A 26,524-nucleotide genomic window follows, 5' to 3' on the forward strand; every position below is an offset into this window, starting at 1 on the left:
TACAGCCAGAATTCCCCTATAAGGTTTGGTCAGGTTCCCCAGTTGCTGCCACTCTTAATAGGCCCCATCTCTCTCCCTATCTCCTTGGTTTCTGGTTTGGACTTGAGTTCTGTCTGATAGTGACAACTCTGAACTGGGAGCCTGAGACAGAGGCATGAATATCTGGTTCAGGTTACAAGGAGATTCCATTGCTGCACCCTCAGTCCCGCTATCTAACAGATATAGGGCAATATGAGTCAACTCCCATAAATGTAAGCCACTCAGACCGCTTCTGTGAGTGACTGATGCTATTGAACCCGAGAAGGTATCTATGGCAGACCCGAATTCGTAACATTGGCATTGTTTTTTCTTTATTCTATGGGCATTCTATCAATTAGCATTTTCAGTTTTTCTCTTTCTTAATTCCTCACCAGTAATATTCAGATTGTTCAGCAATCTTGATCACATGCAATCAGTATTGTGGACAATAGAATAAAGTGACGACCACACTAGAATATTACCAACATTCTTTCACTTGTGAGAATGACCATCACCTATATAACCTGCAGCACTCCTGAATTATGAAAGAGAAATCCAGAAAACTGCCACTGACATCATGCATTCACTTTTAAAACCCTTTATCCTAGGGCAATAGAATATTGTAATTGTATGTGTTCATATTATCAACTATTTACTGAAATCCTTCAATTTTTTTTTTTACAATTTGCACCATGTCTGTCTTGTAACAAAAACAATTGCGGTGCTTATTGAAAGGTAGAATTAAAGAACTGTACAGAATCCCAAATAATTCTGTGTTTACAGATTTACTGATTTTTTTTTTCTGATTCTCTTCCCCTCTCTCTCCTGCAAGTACTGAGTTGCTGGGTATGGTTTCATGGATGCCAGCAACCCTCTGGTACTTCAACCAAGTACCCATGCCTTTACGTGCGCTTAGTAGGGTCAGCAGGCTATTTGGACATTGGGTGACGCTTGGTTGAGATTCCCCAATGTCAATCCGTGCACAGTTTCCATCAGGAGTCACAGACAGATAGGGAGTGCAAATCCTGGATTCTTTTATTCGTCCCTAGTCCATAGGAGCTGAGTTTAGTTATTGCCTCTCTGGTCAAGAGTACTTAACTGGGCACAGACCGAGGACTGAGCCAGGCCTGTACAGCTCACCGGGCAGTGCATTTATCCATTAAACTTAATCTTCATCTTTTTTGTACATAAAATGTAATATTTTTATTTTGTGCAGAAATATTACTACAGAATTCAGCTGGTTAACTGTAGGCATATGACCTCAGTAATGTACAATTATTATGCATGAAAGCCATTAAAACTGGTCTTATCTCCATTTCCCCTCATGAACTACTGTTTGGGCACAAAGAACACCATGTTACTGCACGCGGGACTCTGAATGAGAACACCCAGTTTTGGCGTTTGGGATTTCAGTCTGATGATATGTGCTCTATATTAAATATTATAATGCACAGATACTAATCTTAAAAATGTACATGTAAATCAGTGGACATAAAGGTTTTAATTTGCTTGTACTTTAAGCTTGCAAGAATTTTTAACTTTTTGACACTATGCTATACATCAGGAAGCACTGAAACAAATAGTTAACTTACATCAACATATGGCATTGTTTAGCCTTCTGAGTTTGAAACTAAAGAGATTGCTCAATGTACAGAAACTGTACTCAGGTTTCCTGTTAGTCATTGGTGTTGCTGAAGCATTATGCACGGTGTGACTTTCAACTACAGGTGTAGGCAATTCATAAAGATCTTGAAACTGGCAATACATCAAACTTTAGTAGCCAATTAAAGAGAGCAGTATCTGTATTGCATACATGTAAACCATGAAGTGTTTTCTTTGAGCGGCTGGTCTGATTTGAATGATGAAAATCAGAAAGTTCAAATCTGAATAATGTAATTTTCAGGGTGACCACTTTAACGTATTCAATGTTTTCATTTGTCAGGAAATGATCTCTTCACAAATGCAACAAGGGTTTTTTTTTAACAATGACCCATGTACGGCATTGCTATTTCTCCCTTTATTGCAAAGTTCAGATAATATCCAAGACATAAAAGGCGAAAGCAAGCAAAAAGCTTATTGATACATAATGGGAACATTTGCATTTCTTGTGTTTGAGTCCATGATGCAAGAGAAGCATTTCCATTGGAATGGAGCACTGGTCAGAATTGTGCTAACAACCATTGAAATACACACAAAACTGAAGTAGAAACAGTGGGGTGAATTATCACTTTCTCACCAGGCGGAAAATGGACGGTAGCCGATTGGCTGCCTGTTTCGCACCTATTGAACTTAATGGAAATGAAAATCAGACGGTATGTAAAATGGTCAGCCAATCCGTTTTCCACTGGGTGGTATAAGTGAAAATTCACCCCAGTACTACTTGGCTAAAATAAGTATCTTCTTTGTCCCGGTTTAATCAGTCATATCTCATGTAACATTATGCTCCAAAAAGGTGTATCACTGCACTTATTCTCTTAATATAACACATCACACGACACTTGTAACACATTCCTATCTACATATCTTACACAGGCCTAAGATAATAGTCATCTAGTCGCTACATTGGGCCACTTAAAAGATGATCTAAAAGTGCAGTGCAAATACAGCCATATCCTTCTTAGCTGGGAATGTTCCCCATTTTCCCACAAAAAGTGTCCACCCAATCACATTTTGCCACAGAAGCCATTCCACTTCTCTCAGTGGTAAATTTTGCAAAAGCCAACACCAATGGTGGCTGGGAAGAGAGCAGAGGGACAAGGGGTAATTTCCAAAACCAACAGAGCAACTTAGCATGAGACAGTCTGGAGCCAGAAGCACTTTCTAGTAACTGGCCTTTTCATCTGCATTGCATATTTTTTTCTCAAGTTACCACACCACATATCACACATTAACTGGGTGTTTAGATAAAACACACAACCTCTTCAGAAAATCAGTATCACCACCAAATTTGAACAATTTGCAATTTATAAATATTCTATTTCTTACTATTGTAAATTCACTCTCTCTCAAGCCAACTACAAGAGCAAGCAAATATATTTCATTTTAAGAAACCAAATGAAAGTTCTGAATATTCCTTGGTATTTTCAAATTGTAATATTTCTAATTGATTATGCAGTTCAGTGCTTTCACAAACTACTGAATTTAAAGTGAATTTGAATTCAGTGGACTCCCTGGTTATTTTGAATGGATATAGAGGCAGTGTGTGATGAGGCTGAAACCTGCTGTTCTTTTTTAAAAAAATAAGTACACTGTCCTATTTTGTATAGTTATCTTTTGAACCTAAAAATTCAATCAAAGGTTTCCTAATATACTATACAAAATGGGCTGGTAGCAAATCGGCAGCCCATTTTACACCGTGCTTGATTTTAATTTCCATTGGCGTAGACCAATTTCACCCCCATTATCTTGTCATTTATCTAATTGCTGCTGGTGGGACCTTGCTGTGCGTGCCATGTTTCCCTACATTAAAACAGTGACCACATTTCAAAAGTACTTTATTGGCTGTGAGGCACTGTGGGACATCCTGAGGTCGTGAAAGGCACTACATAAATGCCAGTTTGTTTGTTCGTTCATTCTCATAATGCCAACTAAGAAACATTTTTCTCTCTGACCTTTTCAGGTCTGAGCACAATTTGAATGGTTTTGACAGAATGACAGCTGAAGACTCCAGCACCATGATGAGCACAGATTCCTGCAACGTGTCTTCAACTAAAGTCCCTGAAGGTGTTGCTGGTGCCCCTAATGAGGCCACACTGCTTGCACTTATGGAACGTACAGGCTACGCAATGGTCCAAGAGAATGGTCAACGCAAATACGGTGGCCCCCCTCCCGGTTGGGAGGGACATCCTCCACCCCGTGGGTGCGAGGTCTTTATTGGTAAAATTCCTCGCGATGTATATGAGGATGAGCTTGTCCCTGTTTTTGAGTCAGTGGGACGGATGTACGAGATGCGCTTGATGATGGACTTTGATGGTAAAAACCGAGGTTACGCCTTTGTCATGTTCACAGCCAAGCATGAGGCCAAAAGAGCAGTCAGAGAGCTTAATAACTACGAGATTCGCCCAGGGAGGCTGCTGGGAGTCTGCAGCAGCGTGGATAACTGCAGACTTTTCATTGGGGGCATTCCAAAAATGAAAAAAAGAGAAGAGATTTTAGAAGAGATTGCCAAAGTAACAGAAGGTGTGTTAGATGTGATTGTCTATGCCAGTGCAGCTGACAAGATGAAAAACCGAGGATTTGCATTCGTAGAATATGAAAGTCACCGGGCCGCTGCCATGGCACGGAGAAAGCTGATGCCAGGAAGAATCCAACTGTGGGGTCACCAGATTGCGGTTGACTGGGCTGAGCCGGAGATTGATGTTGACGAAGACGTGATGGAAACTGTTAAAATTCTATATGTGAGAAATCTGATGATCGAAACCATGGAGGACACGATAAAAAAAATCTTTAGTCAGTTCAACCCTGGCTGTGTGGAGCGGGTAAAGAAAATTCGAGATTACGCATTTGTTCATTTCACTACCAGGGATGATGCAGTCCTTGCCATGGAGAAATTAAATGGAACTGACCTTGAAGGTTCCTACATTGAGGTGACCCTGGCCAAGCCTGTGGACAAAGAGCAGTATAGTCGTTACCAGAAAGCAGCAAAAGGGGGACCAACAGAAACACCTCAAGCAAACATTGTTTACTCATGCGATCCCTACGCGCTAGCCTATTATGGGTATCCCTACAGCACGCTGATTGGTCCCAACAGAGAATATTTTGCCAAAGGTCAGTAAAATGTTATGAATTGCACAAGTTTGTGAGTATTTCGCAATGGAGTAAAAGGTGTTGTTTTTTGACTGTGTAATATGGGCGATAGCGAGTCGGCAGCCAGTTTTACATCTCTCCCGATTTTTATTTCCACTGAAGCTCTGCTATCACGTTGTACCCGCATCCGCAATAGAAGTACATCATTAAAACATTTGTAGCATATATCTGAACATCGGAAGTCAGTGAGGAAGGGAGAAAATATGTTTCCCATTGGGAAGATCTGATCCCTGGGGCACTAGTGATATATTTCAGCTTTGCCAAGACTTAAATTTTGGGGCTGTTAGGCTATACAACTTTGTGCATTAAGCACTGCTCTATTCAGTATATTAGTGGTATTCTTAAATACCCAGTACTGCATCACAATGTTTTGAATCTCGGGCATCCAGAGGGGAATTTGCTGTACGGATATTTGTTCGTTCTTTAATTTACTCAAAACAACAGTGAGATAATTAGACATTTTGTTCTCTCTTAATTCTATGTTTTTTCTAATTTATTTTACAGATATGACAACCTTATTGTTTGTAGGGTCACATAACAAAAATTACCACTCATTTTATGACTAGTGCATCTGCAATTTCCTCACCTATTTCTTTTAATACCCTGGGGTGGAAACCATCAGGTCCTGGAAATTTGTCTGTCTTAAGTCCCATTATTTTATCCAGTACCATATTTTACTTGTATTAAATCCAGTAGATTCCTCCCTTGACTTATTTTTAGTTTACCTAGTACCGTTGGTATTTTATCCTTCTCCTCTACTGTGACGACAGATACAAAGTATTCATTTAACATTTCCTTGTTTTCAATTACAGTATCACCTGCTTCTGTCTTTAATGGGCCCACATTCCCCTTTAGCACTCTCTTTCTCAGTATATTTATAATTTGATATCACTTGCAAGTTTTTTTCATATTCCCTGTTTGCACCTCTTAATACTTTCTTCGTATCACTTTGTTGCTTTTTATCCCCTCCCAGTCCACTGGATTCCTACTTTTTCTTGCATTTGTGTAAGCCTTTTCTTTTAGCTTGATGCTGTTTCTTACCTCATTTGTTGACCATGGTTGCTTAACTACACAAATGGAGCTTTTGTCTTTTAGGGATATGTACTGGTTTTGTATTGGACCAAATACTTCTTTGAATACTTCCAACGATTTGTCTGTAGGTTTACTCGGTAACAGTTCAGTCCAGTTTACTGTGATCAGTTTATGTTGGATCCCCTTGAAGTTTGCTTTATTTAAATTTAAAACCTTGCTTTGTAACTTTCCCTTCTCCCTCTCAAACCGAATATGAAATTCACTCATATCATGGTTACCATTTGCAAGATGTTCCCTTACCGACAGATTGTTAACTAATTCTGATTCATTACTCATCATTAAATCTAGTATGGCCTGTTCCTTTGTTGATTCTAAAACATATTGTTCCAGAAAACTGTCCCGAATACTCTAGAAATTCGCTACCTTTACGACGTCAACTGCTCTGCCTCTTCCAGCCTGTGAAAATTAAAATCTCCCATTATAACTGCATTGTTTTTGCTACATGCTTTTTGGATCTCTGTATTTATACATCCTGCCTCTACATCACTGCTATCAGGAGGTCTGTAGACAATTCCCACCAGATGCTTGCATCCTTTGCTGTTGTTTAATTCTACCCAAAGTGTTTCCGCTGCCTGCTCATCCTTATTGAAATTCCTTGTTTCTACTGCTGTAATTGTGTCTTTTACTAATATTACTGCTCCCCGCACTCCCCCTCCCTTTCCCAATTTCCCTGTTCTTTCTAAGATCTTGCAGTCTGCACTACTTAGCTCCCAGTCATGCCCATCTTGTAGCAAGGTCTCTGGAAGAGCTACTACATCATACCTTTTAAGCTGAATTTAAGCTTATAACTTGCTTGTTTTCTTCCTTATGCTACATGCATTTATGTACAGAACTCTTCTTTGGGTAACTGTCCCCACCCTGCCCATATGCCCCGATAGCCCTCTTGTCACACTTTTTGACTTATCACATTTTTTGTTGCTAATGCTCTGTACGTGGTTATACCAGCAATTTAATATGTTCTTATTTTTCATCACTCTTTATTTTTAACAGGTGTTTTATCATTACTTCCTATAATTTTTTCTGTATCCAGAGTATTTATATTATCTCTATCACATTTTGTGCTCTGACCTTTGCTTTCATCCATTCTTTTTGTTATCTTTAGGTTACTATTGTTTTTACTATAATTTCTACCCGAACTCTACCCTCCCTTTATTGGTTTAAAGTCCTTTCTATAGCCCTATTTATTTTTTCCGCTAGGACCTTTGTCCCAGCCTGGTTCAGGTGCAGCCCATCCCAGCCTTTTCCTGTCCCAGTACTTGTGCCAGTGACCCATGAAATGGAACCCCTCCCTCCCACACCACTCTTTTAGCCATACATTTGCTTTTCTGATCTGTAATCTCTATGCCAATTCGCACGTGGCTCAGGTAGTAATCCTGAGATTACCTCCTTCAAAGTCCTTTTTAATTTTGCTCCTAGCTCCTGCTACTCCCTTATCAAGACCTCTTCCCTGTTCTTTCCTATGTCATTGGTTCAGACATGGACCACGACAACTGGTTCTTTCCCCTCCCTCCAAGTTACTTTCCAGCTACTTTGAGATATCCCATTCCCTGGCAAGATACCCAATATAGTGGTGGTCAAAATCCATATTTGCAACCCAATTGCACCAAGGAATCTTAAAACAAATGCAAAAAGGCGTCCCTTTTGCTAGTGTCAACTGGGACTGGTAGAAGCTTTGGCGCCTGCAACCTAGAGAAGCTTTGAAGAGATAGGCTTCAGATACAGGAGAGATTTTAGAGCATTTATTTTTTTGAATAGCACCTGGACAGAATTGATCTTGCCTCTAACAGTCTGAGGGCTTGTGAGATCAGCTCTTCAAGAAAGACATTCAAGTCCCCCCCCCCCCCCCACCTCCCCAAAGTCCAAAGAGCCCCCAATTTCCTCCCAAGATGAGTGGGGCGATTTTGCACAAAAGGAAAGATATCAGGAAAGATTGAACAGGCTGGAGCTTTTTTCTCTGGAAGAGAGAAGACTGAGGGGTGACTTGATAGAGGTCTTTAAGACTATGAAAAGGGTTTGATAGGGCAGATATAGAGAAGATGTTTCCACCTGTGGGGGAGACCAGAACTAAGGGCCATAAATATAAGAGAGTCACTAATAAATCCAGTAAGGAATTCAGGAGAAACCTCTTTACCCAGAGAGTGGTTAGAATGTGCAATTCGCTACCATAAGGAGTAATTGAGGCAAATAGCATAGATGCATTTAATGGAAGCTAGATAAGTACAAGAGGGAGAAACGAATAGAAGGTTAAGCTGATAGGGTTAGATGAAGAGGAGTGGGGGGAGGCTTGTGTGGAGCATAAATGCCGACATAGACCAGTCGGACCGAACGGCCTGTTTCTGTGCTGTAAGTTGTATGTAAAGCAACCAGATGGCTTGTCGGTGACAAAGCACACCCCTTGCTACCATGCTCCTCTAAGAGTAGGAAGAACAACAGCTGAGGAGCGCTACACCGAGGCACATGCCCCTACTAGAGCTGTGATAGAGATAACCATGGTGAGGTGTCCCCAGCTGCTTTGGAGGCAGAGGAACATGGAATGTTCAGCATGACAACTATCATTCAGATAACTCCTCAGTGATAGCTGCAAGGGCGTCAAAATTCAACTTAAAAATGGTGTTCTCATCTATTTAATGATTTCCCTTTATCACCACTGCCGTTACTCTATTAGCCCCGCTTCTGCAAAGTTATTCAGTGCAATAGACATCCTAGAACCTCACAGCAACTAAGACCTATTAACCCTTACCTGACAATGCAAGTCTTTACAAGCTCCATGGATAACTAAGCATGAAATAAGTGCACCTTTTCATTTGTTGCAATAATTTCATCAGAGAGCATTAGCCATCCTACTCATTCCTCACCCCATATTTCCCCTGGATGACTAAAGGTGCTTTTCTTTCTTCCAGGTGCAAATCTGGGATTTGAAGCCCATTTATTGACTGAGATCATTCTGGTTAGGACAGTCGGCAGCAAATTTAAAATTGTGCACATTCCCCTAAATGTGTCCCACCTGCACATGTGTCAACTTGTGGTCCATTTCTGTGGGGGGGAAGGGGAGGGATGTGCGCTCCTGGAAATCTTTTGGTTTTTACATGAAAAATGATAATTTTGGTCAAATTTAAACATTTACATTTTATATTTCATCATTGATCTATTTTAAATCTAAAACAAAGGGCGGTGGGGAGGGGAACAAAGTGACAGTTGAGTTTTCAACAGACCAACTAGACCATCCCTTCCCCAAAAGCCACCTCAACATTCACTCTCCCATATCCAACTCTCCACATCTAGTTCATGGAGACATTGCACCCCATCCAACTCCCCACCTTGTTCACCGAGGCGCCCTCTACCTCTAAATCTCCCAGTTCAAATGATAGCCTTTTTTTCCCACACTTAGTTCAGGATGGCAATCTTCTACCCCCCACCCCTACCCACACCCCAAATTTATGCTAGTATTCTCCTTCCCCTTCAACTCTTGTTCCACTGCTTCAAGCTGGCACTTCTTCCCGCAGCCCATTAAAGCTGGCGCTCTTCCCCCTCCAAGCCCTTCAGTTCAACTTGACACTCTCCTTATCTCTCCCAGTTCACGCTGGTACTCTCACTCCCTTCTCCCTTTCAGTTAATGCGAGCATTCTTCTTCTCCCCTATCCCAAACTACCATTTCCTGCCATTTTGTCCTCCTCTCCCTAAAGCACTGATGCTCCTCCCACTTCCCTCTCAAATCGCCAATCCTGATTTCCCCCAAAGCACTGTTTGCATCTTCCTCCCCTTCATTATCCCCCTTCTGTCACCCATCCATTTCCCCCTTTCCATTTCTCACTTCCCTTCTTCTTCCTTCCCCCCGCCCCCACCCCGCTTCCCTCTCCCCTCGAACACCACTCTTACCCAAGTCCTGCTGCTACTGGAAGTGCTTTTAATCAACTGCATACTGTGGGCACGAATTCCCGCTATCACAAATGGAGGGAAGCCCAGTTTGTCCATAAACATGGACATACAGACCACGCCTTCAAAATGCTGACTGTCCACATAAATACAATTTTCTCCCCTCCTCAACATGTGCTAGGATACAGCGCCAAGGGTGCAGTGACCCCCCCCCCTCCCAGTACCAAGGGTGCAGTGACCCCCCCCCTCCCAGTACCAAGGGTGCAGTGACCCCCCCCCTCCCAGTACCAAGGGTGCAGTGACCCCCCCCCTCCCAGTACCAAGGGTGCAGTGACCCCCCCCCTCCCAGTACCAAGGGTGCAGTGACCCCCCCCCTCCCAGTACCAAGGGTGCAGTGACCCCCCCCCTCCCAGTACCAAGGGTGCAGTGACCCCCCCCCTCCCAGTACCAAGGGTGCAGTGACCCCCCCCCTCCCAGTACCAAGGGTGCAGTGACCCCCCCCCTCCCAGTACCAAGGGTGCAGTGACCCCCCCCCTCCCAGTACCAAGGGTGCAGTGACCCCCCCCCTCCCAGTACCAAGGGTGCAGTGACCCCCCCCCTCCCAGTACCAAGGGTGCAGTGACCCCCCCCCTCCCAGTACCAAGGGTGCAGTGACCCCCCCCCTCCCAGTACCAAGGGTGCAGTGACCCCCCCCCTCCCAGTACCAAGGGTGCAGTGACCCCCCCCCTCCCAGTACCAAGGGTGCAGTGACCCCCCCCCTCCCAGTACCAAGGGTGCAGTGACCCCCCCCCTCCCAGTACCAAGGGTGCAGTGACCCCCCCCCTCCCAGTACCAAGGGTGCAGTGACCCCCCCCCTCCCAGTACCAAGGGTGCAGTGACCCCCCCCCTCCCAGTACCAAGGGTGCAGTGACCCCCCCCCTCCCAGTACCAAGGGTGCAGTGACCCCCCCCCTCCCAGTACCAAGGGTGCAGTGACCCCCCCCCTCCCAGTACCAAGGGTGCAGTGACCCCCCCCCTCCCAGTACCAAGGGTGCAGTGACCCCCCCCCTCCCAGTACCAAGGGTGCAGTGACCCCCCCCCTCCCAGTACCAAGGGTGCAGTGACCCCCCCCCTCCCAGTACCAAGGGTGCAGTGACCCCCCCCCTCCCAGTACCAAGGGTGCAGTGACCCCCCCCCTCCCAGTACCAAGGGTGCAGTGACCCCCCCCCTCCCAGTACCAAGGGTGCAGTGACCCCCCCCCTCCCAGTACCAAGGGTGCAGTGACCCCCCCCCTCCCAGTACCAAGGGTGCAGTGACCCCCCCCCTCCCAGTACCAAGGGTGCAGTGACCCCCCCCCTCCCAGTACCAAGGGTGCAGTGACCCCCCCCCTCCCAGTACCAAGGGTGCAGTGACCCCCCCCCTCCCAGTACCAAGGGTGCAGTGACCCCCCCCCTCCCAGTACCAAGGGTGCAGTGACCCCCCCCCTCCCAGTACCAAGGGTGCAGTGACCCCCCCCCTCCCAGTACCAAGGGTGCAGTGACCGCCCCCCTCCCAGTACCAAGGGTGCAGTGACCCCCCCCCTCCCAGTACCAAGGGTGCAGTGACCCCCCCCCTCCCAGTACCAAGGGTGCAGTGACCCCCCCCCTCCCAGTACCAAGGGTGCAGTGACCCCCCCCCCTCCCAGTACCAAGGGTGCAGTGACCCCCCCCCTCCCAGTACCAAGGGTGCAGTGACCCCCCCCCTCCCAGTACCAAGGGTGCAGTGACCCCCCCCCTCCCAGTACCAAGGGTGCAGTGACCCCCCCCCTCCCAGTACCAAGGGTGCAGTGACCCCCCCCCTCCCAGTACCAAGGGTGCAGTGACCCCCCCCCTCCCAGTACCAAGGGTGCAGTGACCCCCCCCCTCCCAGTACCAAGGGTGCAGTGACCCCCCCCCTCCCAGTACCAAGGGTGCAGTGACCCCCCCCCTCCCAGTTCCAAGGGTGCAGTGACCCCCCCCCTCCCAGTACCAAGGGTGCAGTGACCCCCCCCCTCCCAGTACCAAGGGTGCAGTGACCCCCCCCCTCCCAGTACCAAGGGTGCAGTGACCCCCCCCCTCCCAGTACCAAGGGTGCAGTGACCCCCCCCCTCCCAGTACCAAGGGTGCAGTGACCCCCCCCCTCCCAGTACCAAGGGTGCAGTGACCCCCCCCCTCCCAGTACCAAGGGTGCAGTGACCCCCCCCCTCCCAGTACCAAGGGTGCAGTGACCCCCCCCCTCCCAGTACCAAGGGTGCAGTGACCCCCCCCCTCCCAGTACCAAGGGTGCAGTGACCCCCCCCCTCCCAGTACCAAGGGTGCAGTGACCCCCCCCCCTCCCAGTACCAAGGGTGCAGTGACCCCCCCCCTCCCAGTACCAAGGGTGCAGTGACCCCCCCCCTCCCAGTACCAAGGGTGCAGTGACCCCCCCCCTCCCAGTACCAAGGGTGCAGTGACCCCCCCCCTCCCAGTACCAAGGGTGCAGTGACCCCCCCCCTCCCAGTACCAAGGGTGCAGTGACCCCCCCCCTCCCAGTACCAAGGGTGCAGTGACCCCCCCCCCTCCCAGTACCAAGGGTGCAGTGACCCCCCCCCTCCCAGTACCAAGGGTGCAGTGACCCCCCCCCTCCCAGTACCAAGGGTGCAGTGACCCCCCCCCTCCCAGTACCAAGGGTGCAGTGACCCCCCCCCTCCCAGTACCAAGGGTGCAGTGACCCCCCCCCTCCCAGTACCAAGGGTGCAGTGACCCCCCCCCTCCCAGTACCAAGGGTGCAGTGACCCCCCCCCTCCCAGTACCAAGGGTGCAGTGACCCCCCCCCTCCCAGTACCAAGGGTGCAGTGACCCCCCCCCTCCCAGTACCAAGGGTGCAGTGACCCCCCCCCTCCCAGTACCAAGGGTGCAGTGACCCCCCCCCTCCCAGTACCAAGGGTGCAGTGACCCCCCCCCTCCCAGTACCAAGGGTGCAGTGACCCCCCCCCTCCCAGTACCAAGGGTGCAGTGACCCCCCCCCTCCCAGTACCAAGGGTGCAGTGACCCCCCCCCCTCCCAGTACCAAGGGTGCAGTGACCCCCCCCCTCCCAGTACCAAGGGTGCAGTGACCCCCCCCCTCCCAGTACCAAGGGTGCAGTGACCCCCCCCCTCCCAGTACCAAGGGTGCAGTGACCCCCCCCCTCCCAGTACCAAGGGTGCAGTGACCCCCCCCCCTCCCAGTACCAAGGGTGCAGTGACCCCCCCCCTCCCAGTACCAAGGGTGCAGTGACCCCCCCCCTCCCAGTACCAAGGGTGCAGTGACCCCCCCCCTCCCAGTACCAAGGGTGCAGTGACCCCCCCCCTCCCAGTACCAAGGGTGCAGTGACCCCCCCCCTCCCAGTACCAAGGGTGCAGTGACCCCCCCCCTCCCAGTACCAAGGGTGCAGTGACCCCCCCCCTCCCAGTACCAAGGGTGCAGTGACCCCCCCCCTCCCAGTACCAAGGGTGCAGTGACCCCCCCCCTCCCAGTACCAAGGGTGCAGTGACCCCCCCCCTCCCAGTACCAAGGGTGCAGTGACCCCCCCCCTCCCAGTACCAAGGGTGCAGTGACCCCCCCCCTCCCAGTACCAAGGGTGCAGTGACCCCCCCCCTCCCAGTACCAAGGGTGCAGTGACCCCCCCCCTCCCAGTACCAAGGGTGCAGTGACCCCCCCCCTCCCAGTACCAAGGGTGCAGTGACCCCCCCCCTCCCAGTACCAAGGGTGCAGTGACCCCCCCCCTCCCAGTACCAAGGGTGCAGTGACCCCCCCCCTCCCAGTACCAAGGGTGCAGTGACCCCCCCCCTCCCAGTACCAAGGGTGCAGTGACCCCCCCCCTCCCAGTACCAAGGGTGCAGTGACCCCCCCCCCTCCCAGTACCAAGGGTGCAGTGACCCCCCCCCCTCCCAGTACCAAGGGTGCAGTGACCCCCCCCCCTCCCAGTACCAAGGGTGCAGTGACCCCCCCCCCTCCCAGTACCAAGGGTGCAGTGACCCCCCCCCCTCCCAGTACCAAGGGTGCAGTGACCCCCCCCCCCTCCCAGTACCAAGGGTGCAGTGACCCCCCCCCCTCCCAGTACCAAGGGTGCAGTGACCCCCCCCCTCCCAGTACCAAGGGTGCAGTGACCCCCCCCCTCCCAGTACCAAGGGTGCAGTGACCCCCCCCCTCCCAGTACCAAGGGTGCAGTGACCCCCCCCCTCCCAGTACCAAGGGTGCAGTGACCCCCCCCCTCCCAGTACCAAGGGTGCAGTGACCCCCCCCCTCCCAGTACCAAGGGTGCAGTGACCCCCCCCCCTCCCAGTACCAAGGGTGCAGTGACCCCCCCCCTCCCAGTACCAAGGGTGCAGTGACCCCCCCCCCTCCCAGTACCAAGGGTGCAGTGACCCCCCCCCTCCCAGTAGCAAGGGTGCAGTGACCCCCCCCCTCCCAGTAGCAAGGGTGCAGTGACCCCCCCCCTCCCAGTAGCAAGGGTGCAGTGACCCCCCCCCTCCCAGTAGCAAGGGTGCAGTGACCCCCCCCCTCCCAGTAGCAAGGGTGCAGTGACCCCCCCCCTCCCAGTAGCAAGGGTGCAGTGACCCCCCCCCTCCCAGTAGCAAGGGTGCAGTGACCCCCCCCCTCCCAGTAGCAAGGGTGCAGTGACCCCCCCCCCTCCCAGTAGCAAGGGTGCAGTGACCCCCCCCCCTCCCAGTAGCAAGGGTGCAGTGACCCCCCCCCCTCCCAGTAGCAAGGGTGCAGTGACCCCCCCCCCTCCCAGTAGCAAGGGTGCAGTGACCCCCCCCCCTCCCAGTAGCAAGGGTGCAGTGACCCCCCCCCCTCCCAGTAGCAAGGGTGCAGTGACCCCCCCCCCTCCCAGTAGCAAGGGTGCAGTGACCCCCCCCCTCCCAGTAGCAAGGGTGCAGTGACCCCCCCCCCTCCCAGTAGCAAGGGTGCAGTGACCCCCCCCCTCCCAGTAGCAAGGGTGCAGTGACCCCCCCCCTCCCAGTAGCAAGGGTGCAGTGACCCCCCCCCTCCCAGTAGCAAGGGTGCAGTGACCCCCCCCCCTCCCAGTAGCAAGGGTGCAGTGACCCCCCCCCTCCCAGTAGCAAGGGTGCAGTGACCCCCCCCCTCCCAGTAGCAAGGGTGCAGTGACCCCCCCCCCTCCCAGTAGCAAGGGTGCAGTGACCCCCCCCCTCCCAGTAGCAAGGGTGCAGTGACCCCCCCCCTCCCAGTAGCAAGGGTGCAGTGACCCCCCCCCCCCTCCCAGTACCAAGGGTGCAGTGACCCCCCCCCCCCTCCCAGTACCAAGGGTGCAGTGACCCCCCCCCCCTCCCAGTACCAAGGGTGCTGTGAACCCCCCCCTCCCAGTACCAAGGGTGCAGTGACCCCCCCCCTCCCAGTACCAAGGGTGCTGTGAACCCAGTGATCATTCTCCGGGTGTGAACCTGTACAGGAGTATTGGTAGCTTTCGACTTTGGAGGGAATCACAGCTGAGACTGAGCAGGCATGCAGGGTCACAGAACATCAGACTCGGAACAAACCCTCCGACTGCCAGGACCCCCCAGTATCGCAGACATGATCATCTGGGACGATACGAGGTTCTCGACTTGTGAACAGAGCAGGTTTAGGTAAAGCAAGAAAGATTCAGGCAGCTGGTGAGCTGAATTTAAGAGTCTAGTGAACGGGGTTTGGGAGACGCTTGGGACTCTGATCAAGGACAGATAAATGAAACTAGCTGGACCCAGCCAGGAAGAGATGACGGAGAATAACATAAAACTTTCAGCTCAGTCGGATGAGGCAAGCTTGAAATTATAGCAAAAAATGTTAAAATGTATTTTCACCATACAGTTAGATCAGTAATAATGATAAATGTATGTAAAAATGTAGTGTCACCCTCCAGATGTCACAAAATAGAAATCACAATCTTAAAAATAGTGATAGAAAGCCAGCATTTTATCGAGACTGAAAATTACAAATAGTTTACTGATCTCTAATTAAACTGAGCAATTATAGAGAATACTTGATCTTAAAGGCACAGGACTGGTTTGCAACTAAACATCATAACAGTGCTCTAGATTTCAAACTACTCATGAGCATTGCTCCAGGAAATCTACTAATAATAAAACAACTAAAGAAAACATCAAAACAAGTTCTTCAGTGCTGTACTGCATGTGAATTACACATTCATAGCAGGTTGACAGCAAGGGCAAGTTGAGAAGTTGTTTTAAAATGTCAATCCATCAAGGCCAATAAGAAAGCAGACAAAATCACGAATGTTGGCAGTACTAATGCAGATTTCATTGACCCCATTAAAGTGTTAGGGGCCCGGACAAATCTCCTTGTTACCACCTCGTAAATTCATCCTCAAGGACAGAATATAAGTAATAACTTACGTTGTATCAAAATGTATTTCTGTCACAGCACATCGACATTTTGCCTTTAAAATTGAATTGCAGTAAACGTTGTAAATGTGTGGCAGTTGTTTTCTAACTGCCGACCTTTAGCAATGCCACATTCCTATCATTTTCAAGGACATGCTGTGCATATTGATGAAGAAACTGCAATATTTGTTACATTGAATACTAAATTACAGAAGCCAATTGCCGATTTTCCAGGATTTTTTTAAATGTATTTCACTGCCGGAACAGTACATGTTCATCAGTAATCTTTATTACACTGAACTTCTGTTCCATCCAAGTTGTTTTATTCCCTCAACATCATTTACAGATGGATATTATAAGAGGAAGTATCTTCTCTCAAATGAATTTGACGTAATTCATTGAAATAAGTACATATTTTAATGTTGTCACTAGGTGTATGTAGCATAATACTAATACTCTGTTGTTCTTCATTCATCAATTTACATTGCTCCCATCACTACCAATGACAGATCTGTAGCCACGAGTACTTTGCCCCAGAATTGTGTAGCTCAAAATGCTCTCCTCAGACACACACCAAATTTAGAAGCAGAAAATCTATAACTATACTGCTTCAGTATATATTCACAGTTCAAGTGAGCCTAGCATGAACAGTTTTACAAATGCTCATTCTTCTACCTTCTGAAATCCTGGTGACAACACTGAATTATGAAATTATTTTAAATGAAGTATTTGCGCATATTTTTAAAATTGGATTTTTTTTTTTTAAAAGCAGGCACTGTGCGTGGCCGAGGTAGAGGGGCAGCTGGCAACAGAGCAGCAGGACCTCGGGGATCGTACCTGGGTGGATATTCTGCAGGCAGAGGTATTTACAGCAGATATCATGAAGGGAAGGCCAAGCAACAGGACAAAGCGTATGAACTGATACCCAGCTTAGATCTGGCTACAGTCAGTCCAGTCGCTATGAAACCTGGTGCAGGTTAGTAAAGGGAATGTTTTGCTAAACATTTACCTTAACAGCTGGAGAAAAAAAAAATGGAAATACAAAGCTAATGTTTTAGAATTCTTTTTAAAACCCTATAGGATTTTGAAATATTCCTGTAGGATAATATATAATCTAAATAAACAGTGAAAAGCTAGAAATTTGCATGTCACTGCTAAAGTCCCATGGGATTTCTTAACCAGTTGTTTTATTTTGTTAAGGCAGCATATAGTCAGCTGTGAATAAAGCTGCATTACATGTGGTTATGAACAAACCTATTGTAGCAGGCCATTAAAAAAAATGTTTTAATTACAAAATGGGAAGCATACAGATACAGGATACAAACTGGTAACGTTACTGCTGTTTTAATGTTGCTAAGAATTGGAGTTTGTGTTGAACTGATACTGCATCACAACCAGCAAGTAAAACCATCCAAGTGGCAGCATGTCAAATCTTGACCAACACTGTGAGGGCAGTTGGAAGAAGTAGTGACATCCTAGCAACACAGAACTTTACAACACAGAAGGAGGCTATTTGCACCACTGCACCTGTGCTAATTCTCTGCTAATTCTCTGCTAATTTGCACCACTGCACCTGTGCTAATTTTCGACATCGTTCACCTGAGGAAGGAGGAAGCCTCTGAAAGCTTGTGAATTTAAAATAAAATTGCTGGACTATAACTTGTTTACAATTCTCTGAAAGGGTTAACCACTTAGTCCCATTTCCTTGCCATCTCCCCACATCTTTTTAAATGTTTTTTCAAGTATCCACTTTCCTTTTAAAAGTGATTGTGGATTCTATTTCAAACACTATTTTTGTTAAAGCAATCCATGTCCTAACAGTGCCTACATTAAAAAAGAATTCTCCTGAACGCTCCCTTTGTTCTTTTGGTTATGAACTTAAATTTGAGTACTCCATTTACCAACTTACCGATCAATAAAAATTGTTTTTTCCTTATTTACCTGATCAGAAGTCATCATAATTTTGAAAACCTCGATTGGAACTCCTCTTAACCTTCTCATCCTTGGTGTCATCTTAGTGAATCTCCTCAGTACCCTTGTCTGGACACAATGGAGGAGATTGTCTGTTACTGTGCTCCCGGCACATTGGGAAATTCTGCAACCCCAGCCCTTGATTTTGCAGCAAAAATATGGAAGCAAAAAGTCTCCCCTGCTATTCTAACTGAAACCTTACCAATGGCTTGTGTAGGTTTAGCATTGTCTCTTCCCCTTAGCATTCTATGACCCTACTTATGAAACCTAGGACCCATAACCTCTTTCTTTCCAGCTTTATGAGCTTGTCCTCCTGATTTTAAAGATTTGTGTATCTTAACCCCTAAGTTTCTTTCCTCCTCTAATCCTTTTAAAAGTTTTACCATTTAGAGGATAATTCCTCTCATCCCTCTTCCCAAAATGTATCACCTCATATTTCTTCTTATTAAATTTCATGACATCTAACTGCCCAATCTACTAACCTGCCAATGTCCTGAAGTCACGTACAGTCCTCTTCATGTATACCAATGCTCCCTATTTTTGTTTTGCTGCAAACTTTGATATTGTACACGTTATAACTGAGTCCAGATCATTTATATATTGAGAAGAGCAATGGTCCCAACATAGACCCCTGGGGAACACCACTGGTTCCATCACTCCAGTCCAAAAAAACATCCATTAACCATTACATTTTCTCTCCATTATCCATGCTGCCTTTAACACTAAGCATCTTAATTTTATCAATAATCCCTCCTACACAGCACCATATCCCTTTTTTGTTTGTCTCTATTTTCTATATTACGGTTAATGTTAACTCTAATTATGTCAAATGCCTTTTTCTTAAGTCTCATTTAAATTTGAATTTCTTTACTCGTCGTAGGAACTCCAGCTTTTGCTGTAGCCCATTTACTTCTTGTGGGAATATGTCCAGTTTGTCCCTTAATCTCCTCTGGTTCGTAAGTTTCCCATTGTGTCCATTGTCTTATCTGCCATTTTTTCTTTCCAGTTTATCTGGCTCGTTCCTTTTTTGATTCACTGAAATCACTTTTTTGTCCAGTCAAGTACCTTTAGGGCTGATTTTATCTCCCAGTGGGAGTTGTGCGACTGGGGGCCAAGGCAAACAGCAAACCATCTGGCTCTCCGCAGTGAGAGGCCCAGGAGATTTTAACTCCCGGCCCTCATCTGCATAGACCCCATCAGTCTCCCGCCCAAACCCAGCAGGAGATGCTAGTTGGCCAGCGGGCAGGATGGGGATGCCGGGTAGCAGAATGCCGCTGCTGAGGACCGTAATGAACTGTCCATGGCAATCAGGTAAGTGGTTAGGAATGGGGTGTCCTGGGCCACAAGCAAACAAAAAAAAAATTAACTCAACTTTGTGGGTTTCTTCTGGCTCCAGCTACTATTGCCGCCAGATTAGCCTGGTGGAGAAGCCACTGTGGTTAAAATTGCAGTCGAATCCCGATGATGCCATCGGAGTCTGATCTGAATATTTAAAGAGCCCCACTGCCTTCCAGCAAATATCCATATTGCCTGCTCAATGTTAAAATTGTGACATTTGGGAATGCAGCAAGATTGATGGAAGTAAGTCGCTGTGGTCATTTTAATGACCACCGCCCCCCCCACCCCAGGGTTAAAGTCGGGTGTTTCAAGTTTGACTGTTCCCTCTCCTTTTCAATTTTATATTGAACTATATTACGTTATGGCTGCCATTTCCTAGATCTTTCTCCACTTGTAAAACCCCATTTCATTTCCCTAAATTTGTCTCATATCACTTCAGATTCACGCAGTATGTATAACTGCAGCCAGAGCAAAGCAAACTTTTTAAATTTCCCACGTGATCCACTTGAGAACCTGTTGAACGTAATGATGGTGACATTCAACTTTGGCGGGTGGCAAAATGAGCTGTGGCTTATCATGAAGTCAATGGAAAGGGATATTGTGCAGGGCGCCTAACGGGCGGCCGATCATCGCTGTCATTGCTTTACACCCTGCCTGGGTTGGATTTTACCCCCAGTATTTTTTGTAAGTTTTTAATGTTTTACTAAGCTGTTAAAATATTTGTTGCATTCTTTTAAAATAATTGATCATAAAAATATATATATATTGTGAAATTATATTTTAATCTTTTTACATGTTGTGGTAGAAAATTTATAATCAGTGATAAAAATTATTAATTGGTGCTTTTATCTGATTTTCAGTAGCCATCCCTTCCATTGGAACCCAATACCAAGTGTTCCAGGCGGCTCCGGGCACTAAGTTAATGGAAGATAGCAAAATGCACCCAATGGAGCATGTTCTTAATCCTATTGCTGTGCAAACGGATCCAAATGGAGCAACCGTCATTCCTTCAGTTTCCACTCCTCCACCTTTTCAGGTTAAAAAAACAAAAGCTTATTTTTCACTGAAGCACAAGATTTTAGTCATTTTCCCTATAGAATGTTATGATTAAGTTCCCCTGATCTCAGCAGTGGCTACAGAATGGGCACTACAAATGACTTTGGTACCTTGGGCTAAGGAAGGGAAATTATCATCCCAGATTTCTTATTTCTGATTAGTATGCAGTCACCCCTTGCGTTGGACATGCAGTGAGGACAGAATTGGTCACGGCTGTGATGCACCTCTGGTCTACTAGCCTGCTGATAGTCACTGTCTGAGCTCACATATGAAGAATGGCTACTGGGGTGAGGTGCCAGAGGGTGGTCAACATCCTTGGAACTGTACTCCAGGATATGTCAGGACAGGAGGGAGAAAACTGGAGGGAATAAAAGTGTAATTGCACAGAACAAAACAGTAGTATACTTGTTCGGTGATTGAAACAATCGGCTAATTTCAGAAGCCTTATACTCAGGAAAACTTAACAGGTGCCCTGGCCACTTTCAATTCCTGTTATCAGTATAAATTTTTTAATTGCTATTGACTTTTAATGCATTACAGTGCTATAACGTGTTTTGTTTCTTTGTAGACTCGGCCAATAACTCCAGTATATGCAATGGCCTCCAATATCCAACGAATTCCTACAGCCGGGTTCTATGGGGCAAGTTATCTTCCAATTGCAGCTCCTGCTTCCATGGCGACACTGCAAAAGAACGCAGCCACCGCTGCAGCAGTGGCAGCCTATGGAGGGTATGCCGGCTACATACCACAGGCATTCCCTGCAGCAACCATTCAAGTCCCTCTACATGATTTCTACCAAACTTATTAGGACTTTCTAACACAAAGACTTTATAATAGTGAAGGAATACAATGGTATTTATGAAGAAAAAGTCAACATAGTTTGATGTGAAAGAATCTTTTTTTTTAGGACTTCAGCAGACTTCGCACCAAAATCTATGTGAAAGAGACAACTGTTTTAAAAATGCTATTTGTTTAGTAAATTTTGAAAAGCATGTTTTAAGAATTTTTGAGGGTTAAAAACCTTTAAGTAGAAACAATTCTATGCATTTTTGTTATGGAAACATTTTTTTTTGAAATGCCTTACTTTTTAGCAGATATAAAAAATCTTCCGTCCATAAGGTTTGAACGTTTTGAATGTGGACATCTAGAAACTGGAAAAAGATTAGTACTTGTAGGTGGGGATTTTGACGTGCTTATACTATGAAGGTTTTGTGTGACTTGCTCACCCCAGTTGTCTATCCTATTTGGTGCCTTCAAGGAAAATTCAGCCTTAACTGGATTGCATACCTTAAGTAGCTCATCATAGACAAGTACATGTAAATACTAGTCAACATTTAACACATATATAACCAAACATAGGCCTGTAGCTTTTTAACTGGTCGCTAAAAATTGTGCATGATACTGCAAGACATATCCTGTACGAGTTATTCCTTTGGCAAGCTACACCATTTTTGTTTGCTTAAACTCTGTGGGGGAATAGTCCAGGAACTACAATGCTGAAGAATTGGACTGTTGACTATGAGAATGGAATTTGGCTTTGAGTTTATTAATCTTCACAATTTGGCATCTTACAGAAGCTGAATTTCACCAGCATCAGACTGGTTGTTTGTAGTACTGACCTTGACAGAATTGTCTTATGTTTCCAGGGTTGGATCTACTAGACAGAGGAAGAAAGTATATATGTGTTTGTCTCTTGGGGTAGGGTATGGGTAATTTTGAAAGAGGCAGGAAAGCAAGGGTAAAGAAATGCCTGTGGCAGCATTATAAAGCCACTCGAGGGTAGATTGTCACTTAAGAAACACAAGGAGACTGAAACACAAAAGACATTAAGTATGACATTATATAGAAGATAAACCTTCAGTGGTATGTTCAACATAGCGTAAGGTTGACTTTCCTTTGCAATGCTCTTTATTTTCTCTGTGTGTTCTGCTTTAAGTTCAGCTGTATGATGCTGAATTTTTGTTGGACAAGGACCAAAGAAGATCCTGTCGGCATGACTATATTAATAACTTTTATCATGTTAAAGAAAATTCCTAGCTGATCTGAGGTGATAAAGTAGTATGGGTACTAGTGATGTTGTATTTTGGTTATGCGTAACAAATTAGGTTGTGTGTATATATTACGTTTTAATATAAGTTTATGAGCAAATGGCTTTTATGGTGCAGCAGCACATGGTATGTGGTTTACCACAGAATTTTACCAATTTCTTTCAATGCTGTTGAAGAAAAAAAAGAAATCTTTTATTATAGTAGGAACTAAATGTATTGTTGCAGTGTTTCAATGGCCTGTTTAAAGGCTTTCAAAAAAGTCCATTTTAAATAGTGTCGTGATACTCAGTAAAACCTGCATAATGTGACCCCACTCTTTGGGCTGACCAAAAGAAACTGCTGATGACAACCTGATATCCAGTTGAGCTGCATTCATTATTTTAACCTGGGAAAAGTGATTGTTCAAAGTGCTATGGATTAATATGGGGTTTTACGGTAACAGCTTTGGCCATTTGACTGTAACACTTGCTACTAGAAGCTCCCTCATTATATACTGCTCGCATGTAATCATAAACTACCAGAAACACTAATGATAACTGTTTAGGGGCACCATTTTGAAGACAAAACTAGATTCAATGGGTTTTAACGTTTCATATTCTATGTCACCTTCTCATTCAGACCAGAAGACAGAGTATCCCACTTACTGTATGATACCTAAAGGAGGCATCATCCTGTTTTGGAAAGGCAGCTGCTCCATCTGTCAGTATTGCCTTGATTGCTCAGCTCAGGTGATCCTGAGAGCTAATGAAATAAAATATTCTGTCTCTAGCCTAAAACCTAATGAGGTACATTCATTTTTTTTATGCACATTCTGGATGTCCAGACATCACACGTCACATTTTTCATTTCTCTTTTTGCAAGTCTCATTGTTTTTGCCATTCTCGGAATCTCACCAGAAATATCCCAGTTATCCTTGATTCTTTTAAACCTTAATTTATACACTATTGTGCACTAGAATGTGTAGCCCCATATCACAACATTGTATTTCCTATGCTGGATTTTTTTTTAAAAGACTTGTACAATTCACTAGAAATTATTTAATGCAGAAAATCTGATTACCAGCAAACTGCCTCCTATTTACACACTGGAGTGTTAGGCCTGGTAAGCACCAAGCAAAGACTGGCACATGGGTATTATTTCCTTATCATCTACACTAATAGGACAGTAAGCTCACTTTTTGTACAAAAAAACATATAATTATTAAAATTAGGCTTGGAACATAAGACCAAAGTTTAAAAATTCCAATGCCACAGGAAACTTCTTCACGGCAACACTCCCACAGTGAGCGAAACACTCCCTTTACCCAAGCTGTAGAATGGAAGGGGAATCAATTGATACATGAGCAAATGTTCCCTTTAGTGGAGCCATGTGCCCAAAATTAAGATGACTAAAACTTCAATTATATCACAAGTAGGCCTTGCCCAAACAATCTGTTAAGACATTTTTTTCACTTGCAGTAATGTTTTTAAAAAATAACTCTTATTGGCCTACTCTCTTCCTACTGGTGCCAGACATGCCGTATTGGATTCAAAATTCCAAACAGTTAGGCAAATTCCCTGCATGCATTTAATAGAAATATTTTGTTTTAAAATCATGATTTATAAAGTTACCAACAAAATGGATACTGCTGCTAGAAAATGCTAAAAGTAACCTTTCCTTGAGTTTAAAATGCCCTAGTTCCTTTAAACAAATATTCATTTTCATAGGATGTCTACTGTATCTTTTGCTTAGTATATATAAGAAATACTTTTTAATAACTATACAAAGTATCCAGGATAACATCACTAGATCAGAGTACAAAAGAAAGTTGTCCAAAAATATTTTTTGTTTAGTTATTTTATTATGTTATAAAGAAGAGAGAGGGTAAGGTCAGATTTTAAGATTCCTTTTATTCCAAAATACTTTTATTTGGCTACTGAGTTTGGCTTTTCTGGATAGTCCTTTTTAGCCCAGTTAAGTGAAGAGAATGTAGATGTATTTAAATAAAATATTATTTAACTTGCAAGACACATTCTAGTCCAGTTATGAGTGGGAGAGTTCTTTGAAAAAAAATAAGGGTTTCAAGTAACTTTGTGTCAGATAGCAAAGGTTTAATGTATTTTTATTTGCTTCTCTTTGTACAAAGAAGGACCTAACAATGATCTAACAAGGCCGAATTATTGATTGTCTGCCATTGGTAGAGGCCTGTGAAAGGTCAAGGAACCTGTCAGTTAGGATCTGTACTTGTGCTATTCTGTTTTAGCCATTTCATTCACACAACATTTCTTAGTATTTTAACATAAAATGTTGGTCTGGTGCATATAAAAGAACAAGGTATACATAGACAAGACTTTTTAAACTACTGTGCCTTATTAGCAAACAAGTGCATTACCATTAGGTGTTTGAGCTCTACCAGCTATATATTTTCTATTTTCCTTGTGTTTTAAAAGCTTATAAGTTTATTCTGTTGTTGCGTTTATATTCTGAAGCAGTAGACAATAAAGCATTATGAAACCTGTTGGTCTGGTTGTGTTGTAATGTAAATGTTATCAATTAAATGGATTTCTCTATTTTAGTTCAGTATTCTCGGGGATGATGAGCAGCATTTAGTGCTGTATTTTGCTCCTCAGAGGATGGAGAGGTGGTACGCTATGGTAATAGGTGAGCATAAAATGCCTGAGCTATTACCACAGTGACAATATTGGCTTTATAAAATCAAAAGCTGGCCGCAGTTCATTCTAATTATGCGGACGATAAAATCAACTGCATAAATCAAATTTTCATTTGGGTTTTTACAACCCATAAATCTGCGGATGTGACTTGAGCACTAGTGTGATGCTTATCCTAGTTTCATAATAACTAGAAATTGTACGAAGTCCAGTGGCACTGAAAATGCAGAGACCAAAGATCCCGACAATTACACCAGGATCGCACTCACCCGGCACCTCCACCGCTGATCGTGTCGCTGGTGGGCACCTGCACTACTAGGGGCAAATCTTAGGTGTTTGCCTGTCTGGTGGCTGGGAATCCCAGTGTTTGCTGGCTGCTAGCAACTTCCCCCCCCCCCCCCCCGTCCCCCCAACTCTGCGTCTGTGGCCTTTTTGAGATGCATTGAGACTCCATCCCAATTGACAGAATTTGACTAGTGGTGTCCCCCAGGGATCTGTACTGGGACCTCAGCTTTTCACTATACTTATAAATGACTTGGATGAAGGACTAGAGAGCCGTTTATCAAAGTTTGCTGACGACACCAAGTTAGGTGGCACAGTAGTGTAGATGAGAGCAGGAAGTTACAAAGGGACATTGATAGATTAAGTGAGTGGCAGATGGAGTTCAATGTGGGAAAGTGTGAGGTCATGCTCTTTGGACCTAGAAGATAGATCAGAGTATTTTCTAAATGGCAAGAAGTTCAGAACTGTGGAGGAGCAGTGAGATTTAGGGGTCTAAATGCAGAAATCACTAAAAGCTAGTGGATAGGTATAAAAAATAATTTATAGGGCTAATGGAATGTTGGCCTTTATCTCAAGGGGGCTGGAATACAAAGGGGTGAAAGTTATGTTACAGCTGTACAGAGCTCTGGTTAGATCCCATTTGGAGTACTGCATTCAGTTCTGGGCATCACACCTCAGGAAGGATATATTGGCCTTGGAGGGGATACAGCACAGATTCACCAGAATGATACTGGGGTTAAATTATGAGAACAGGTTGCATAGGCTAGGCTTGTATTCCCTTGAATAGAGAAGATTAATGGGTGATCTCATTGAGGTGTTTAAGATGATTAAAGGATTTGATAGGGTAGATAGGGAGAAACTTTCCTCTTGTGGGGAAGTCTGAAACAAGGGGGCATAACCCTTAAAATTAGAGCTAGGTTGTTCAGGGGTGATGTCAGGAAGCACATCTTTGCATAAAGGGTAATAGAAATCTGGAACACTCTCCCCCAAAAAGCTGTTGAGGACAGGTCAATTGAAAATTTCAAAACTGAGATTAA

At 45.6% G+C, this 26,524-nt stretch overlaps 1 protein-coding gene across 8 annotated transcripts in view; it reads left to right on the forward strand.

Moving 5' to 3' along the window:
* The window catches only part of rbm47 (RNA binding motif protein 47), a 223,951-nt gene extending 198,897 nt beyond the window's left edge, over positions 1 to 25,054 (forward strand). For 5 of the 8 annotated variants that reach the window (XM_067988422.1, XM_067988453.1, XM_067988432.1 and 2 more), the window contains 4 exons: positions 3,638 to 4,785; positions 16,914 to 17,120; positions 20,314 to 20,489; positions 21,078 to 25,054. In XM_067988422.1, coding sequence (XP_067844523.1) covers positions 3,638 to 4,785; positions 16,914 to 17,120; positions 20,314 to 20,489; positions 21,078 to 21,317 — 1,771 coding nt within the window. In that variant the 3' untranslated portion in view covers positions 21,318 to 25,054. The remainder of the gene's footprint in view (positions 1 to 3,637; positions 4,786 to 16,913; positions 17,121 to 20,313; positions 20,490 to 21,077) is intronic. The other 3 variants (XM_067988424.1, XM_067988461.1, XM_067988469.1) reach the window with 3 other exon arrangements.
* Positions 25,055 to 26,524: the final 1,470 nt, after the last annotated feature.

The sequence above is a fragment of the Heptranchias perlo genome, chromosome 1 (genome assembly GCF_035084215.1).
Source record: "Heptranchias perlo isolate sHepPer1 chromosome 1, sHepPer1.hap1, whole genome shotgun sequence".
NCBI lineage: Eukaryota > Metazoa > Chordata > Chondrichthyes > Hexanchiformes > Hexanchidae > Heptranchias > Heptranchias perlo.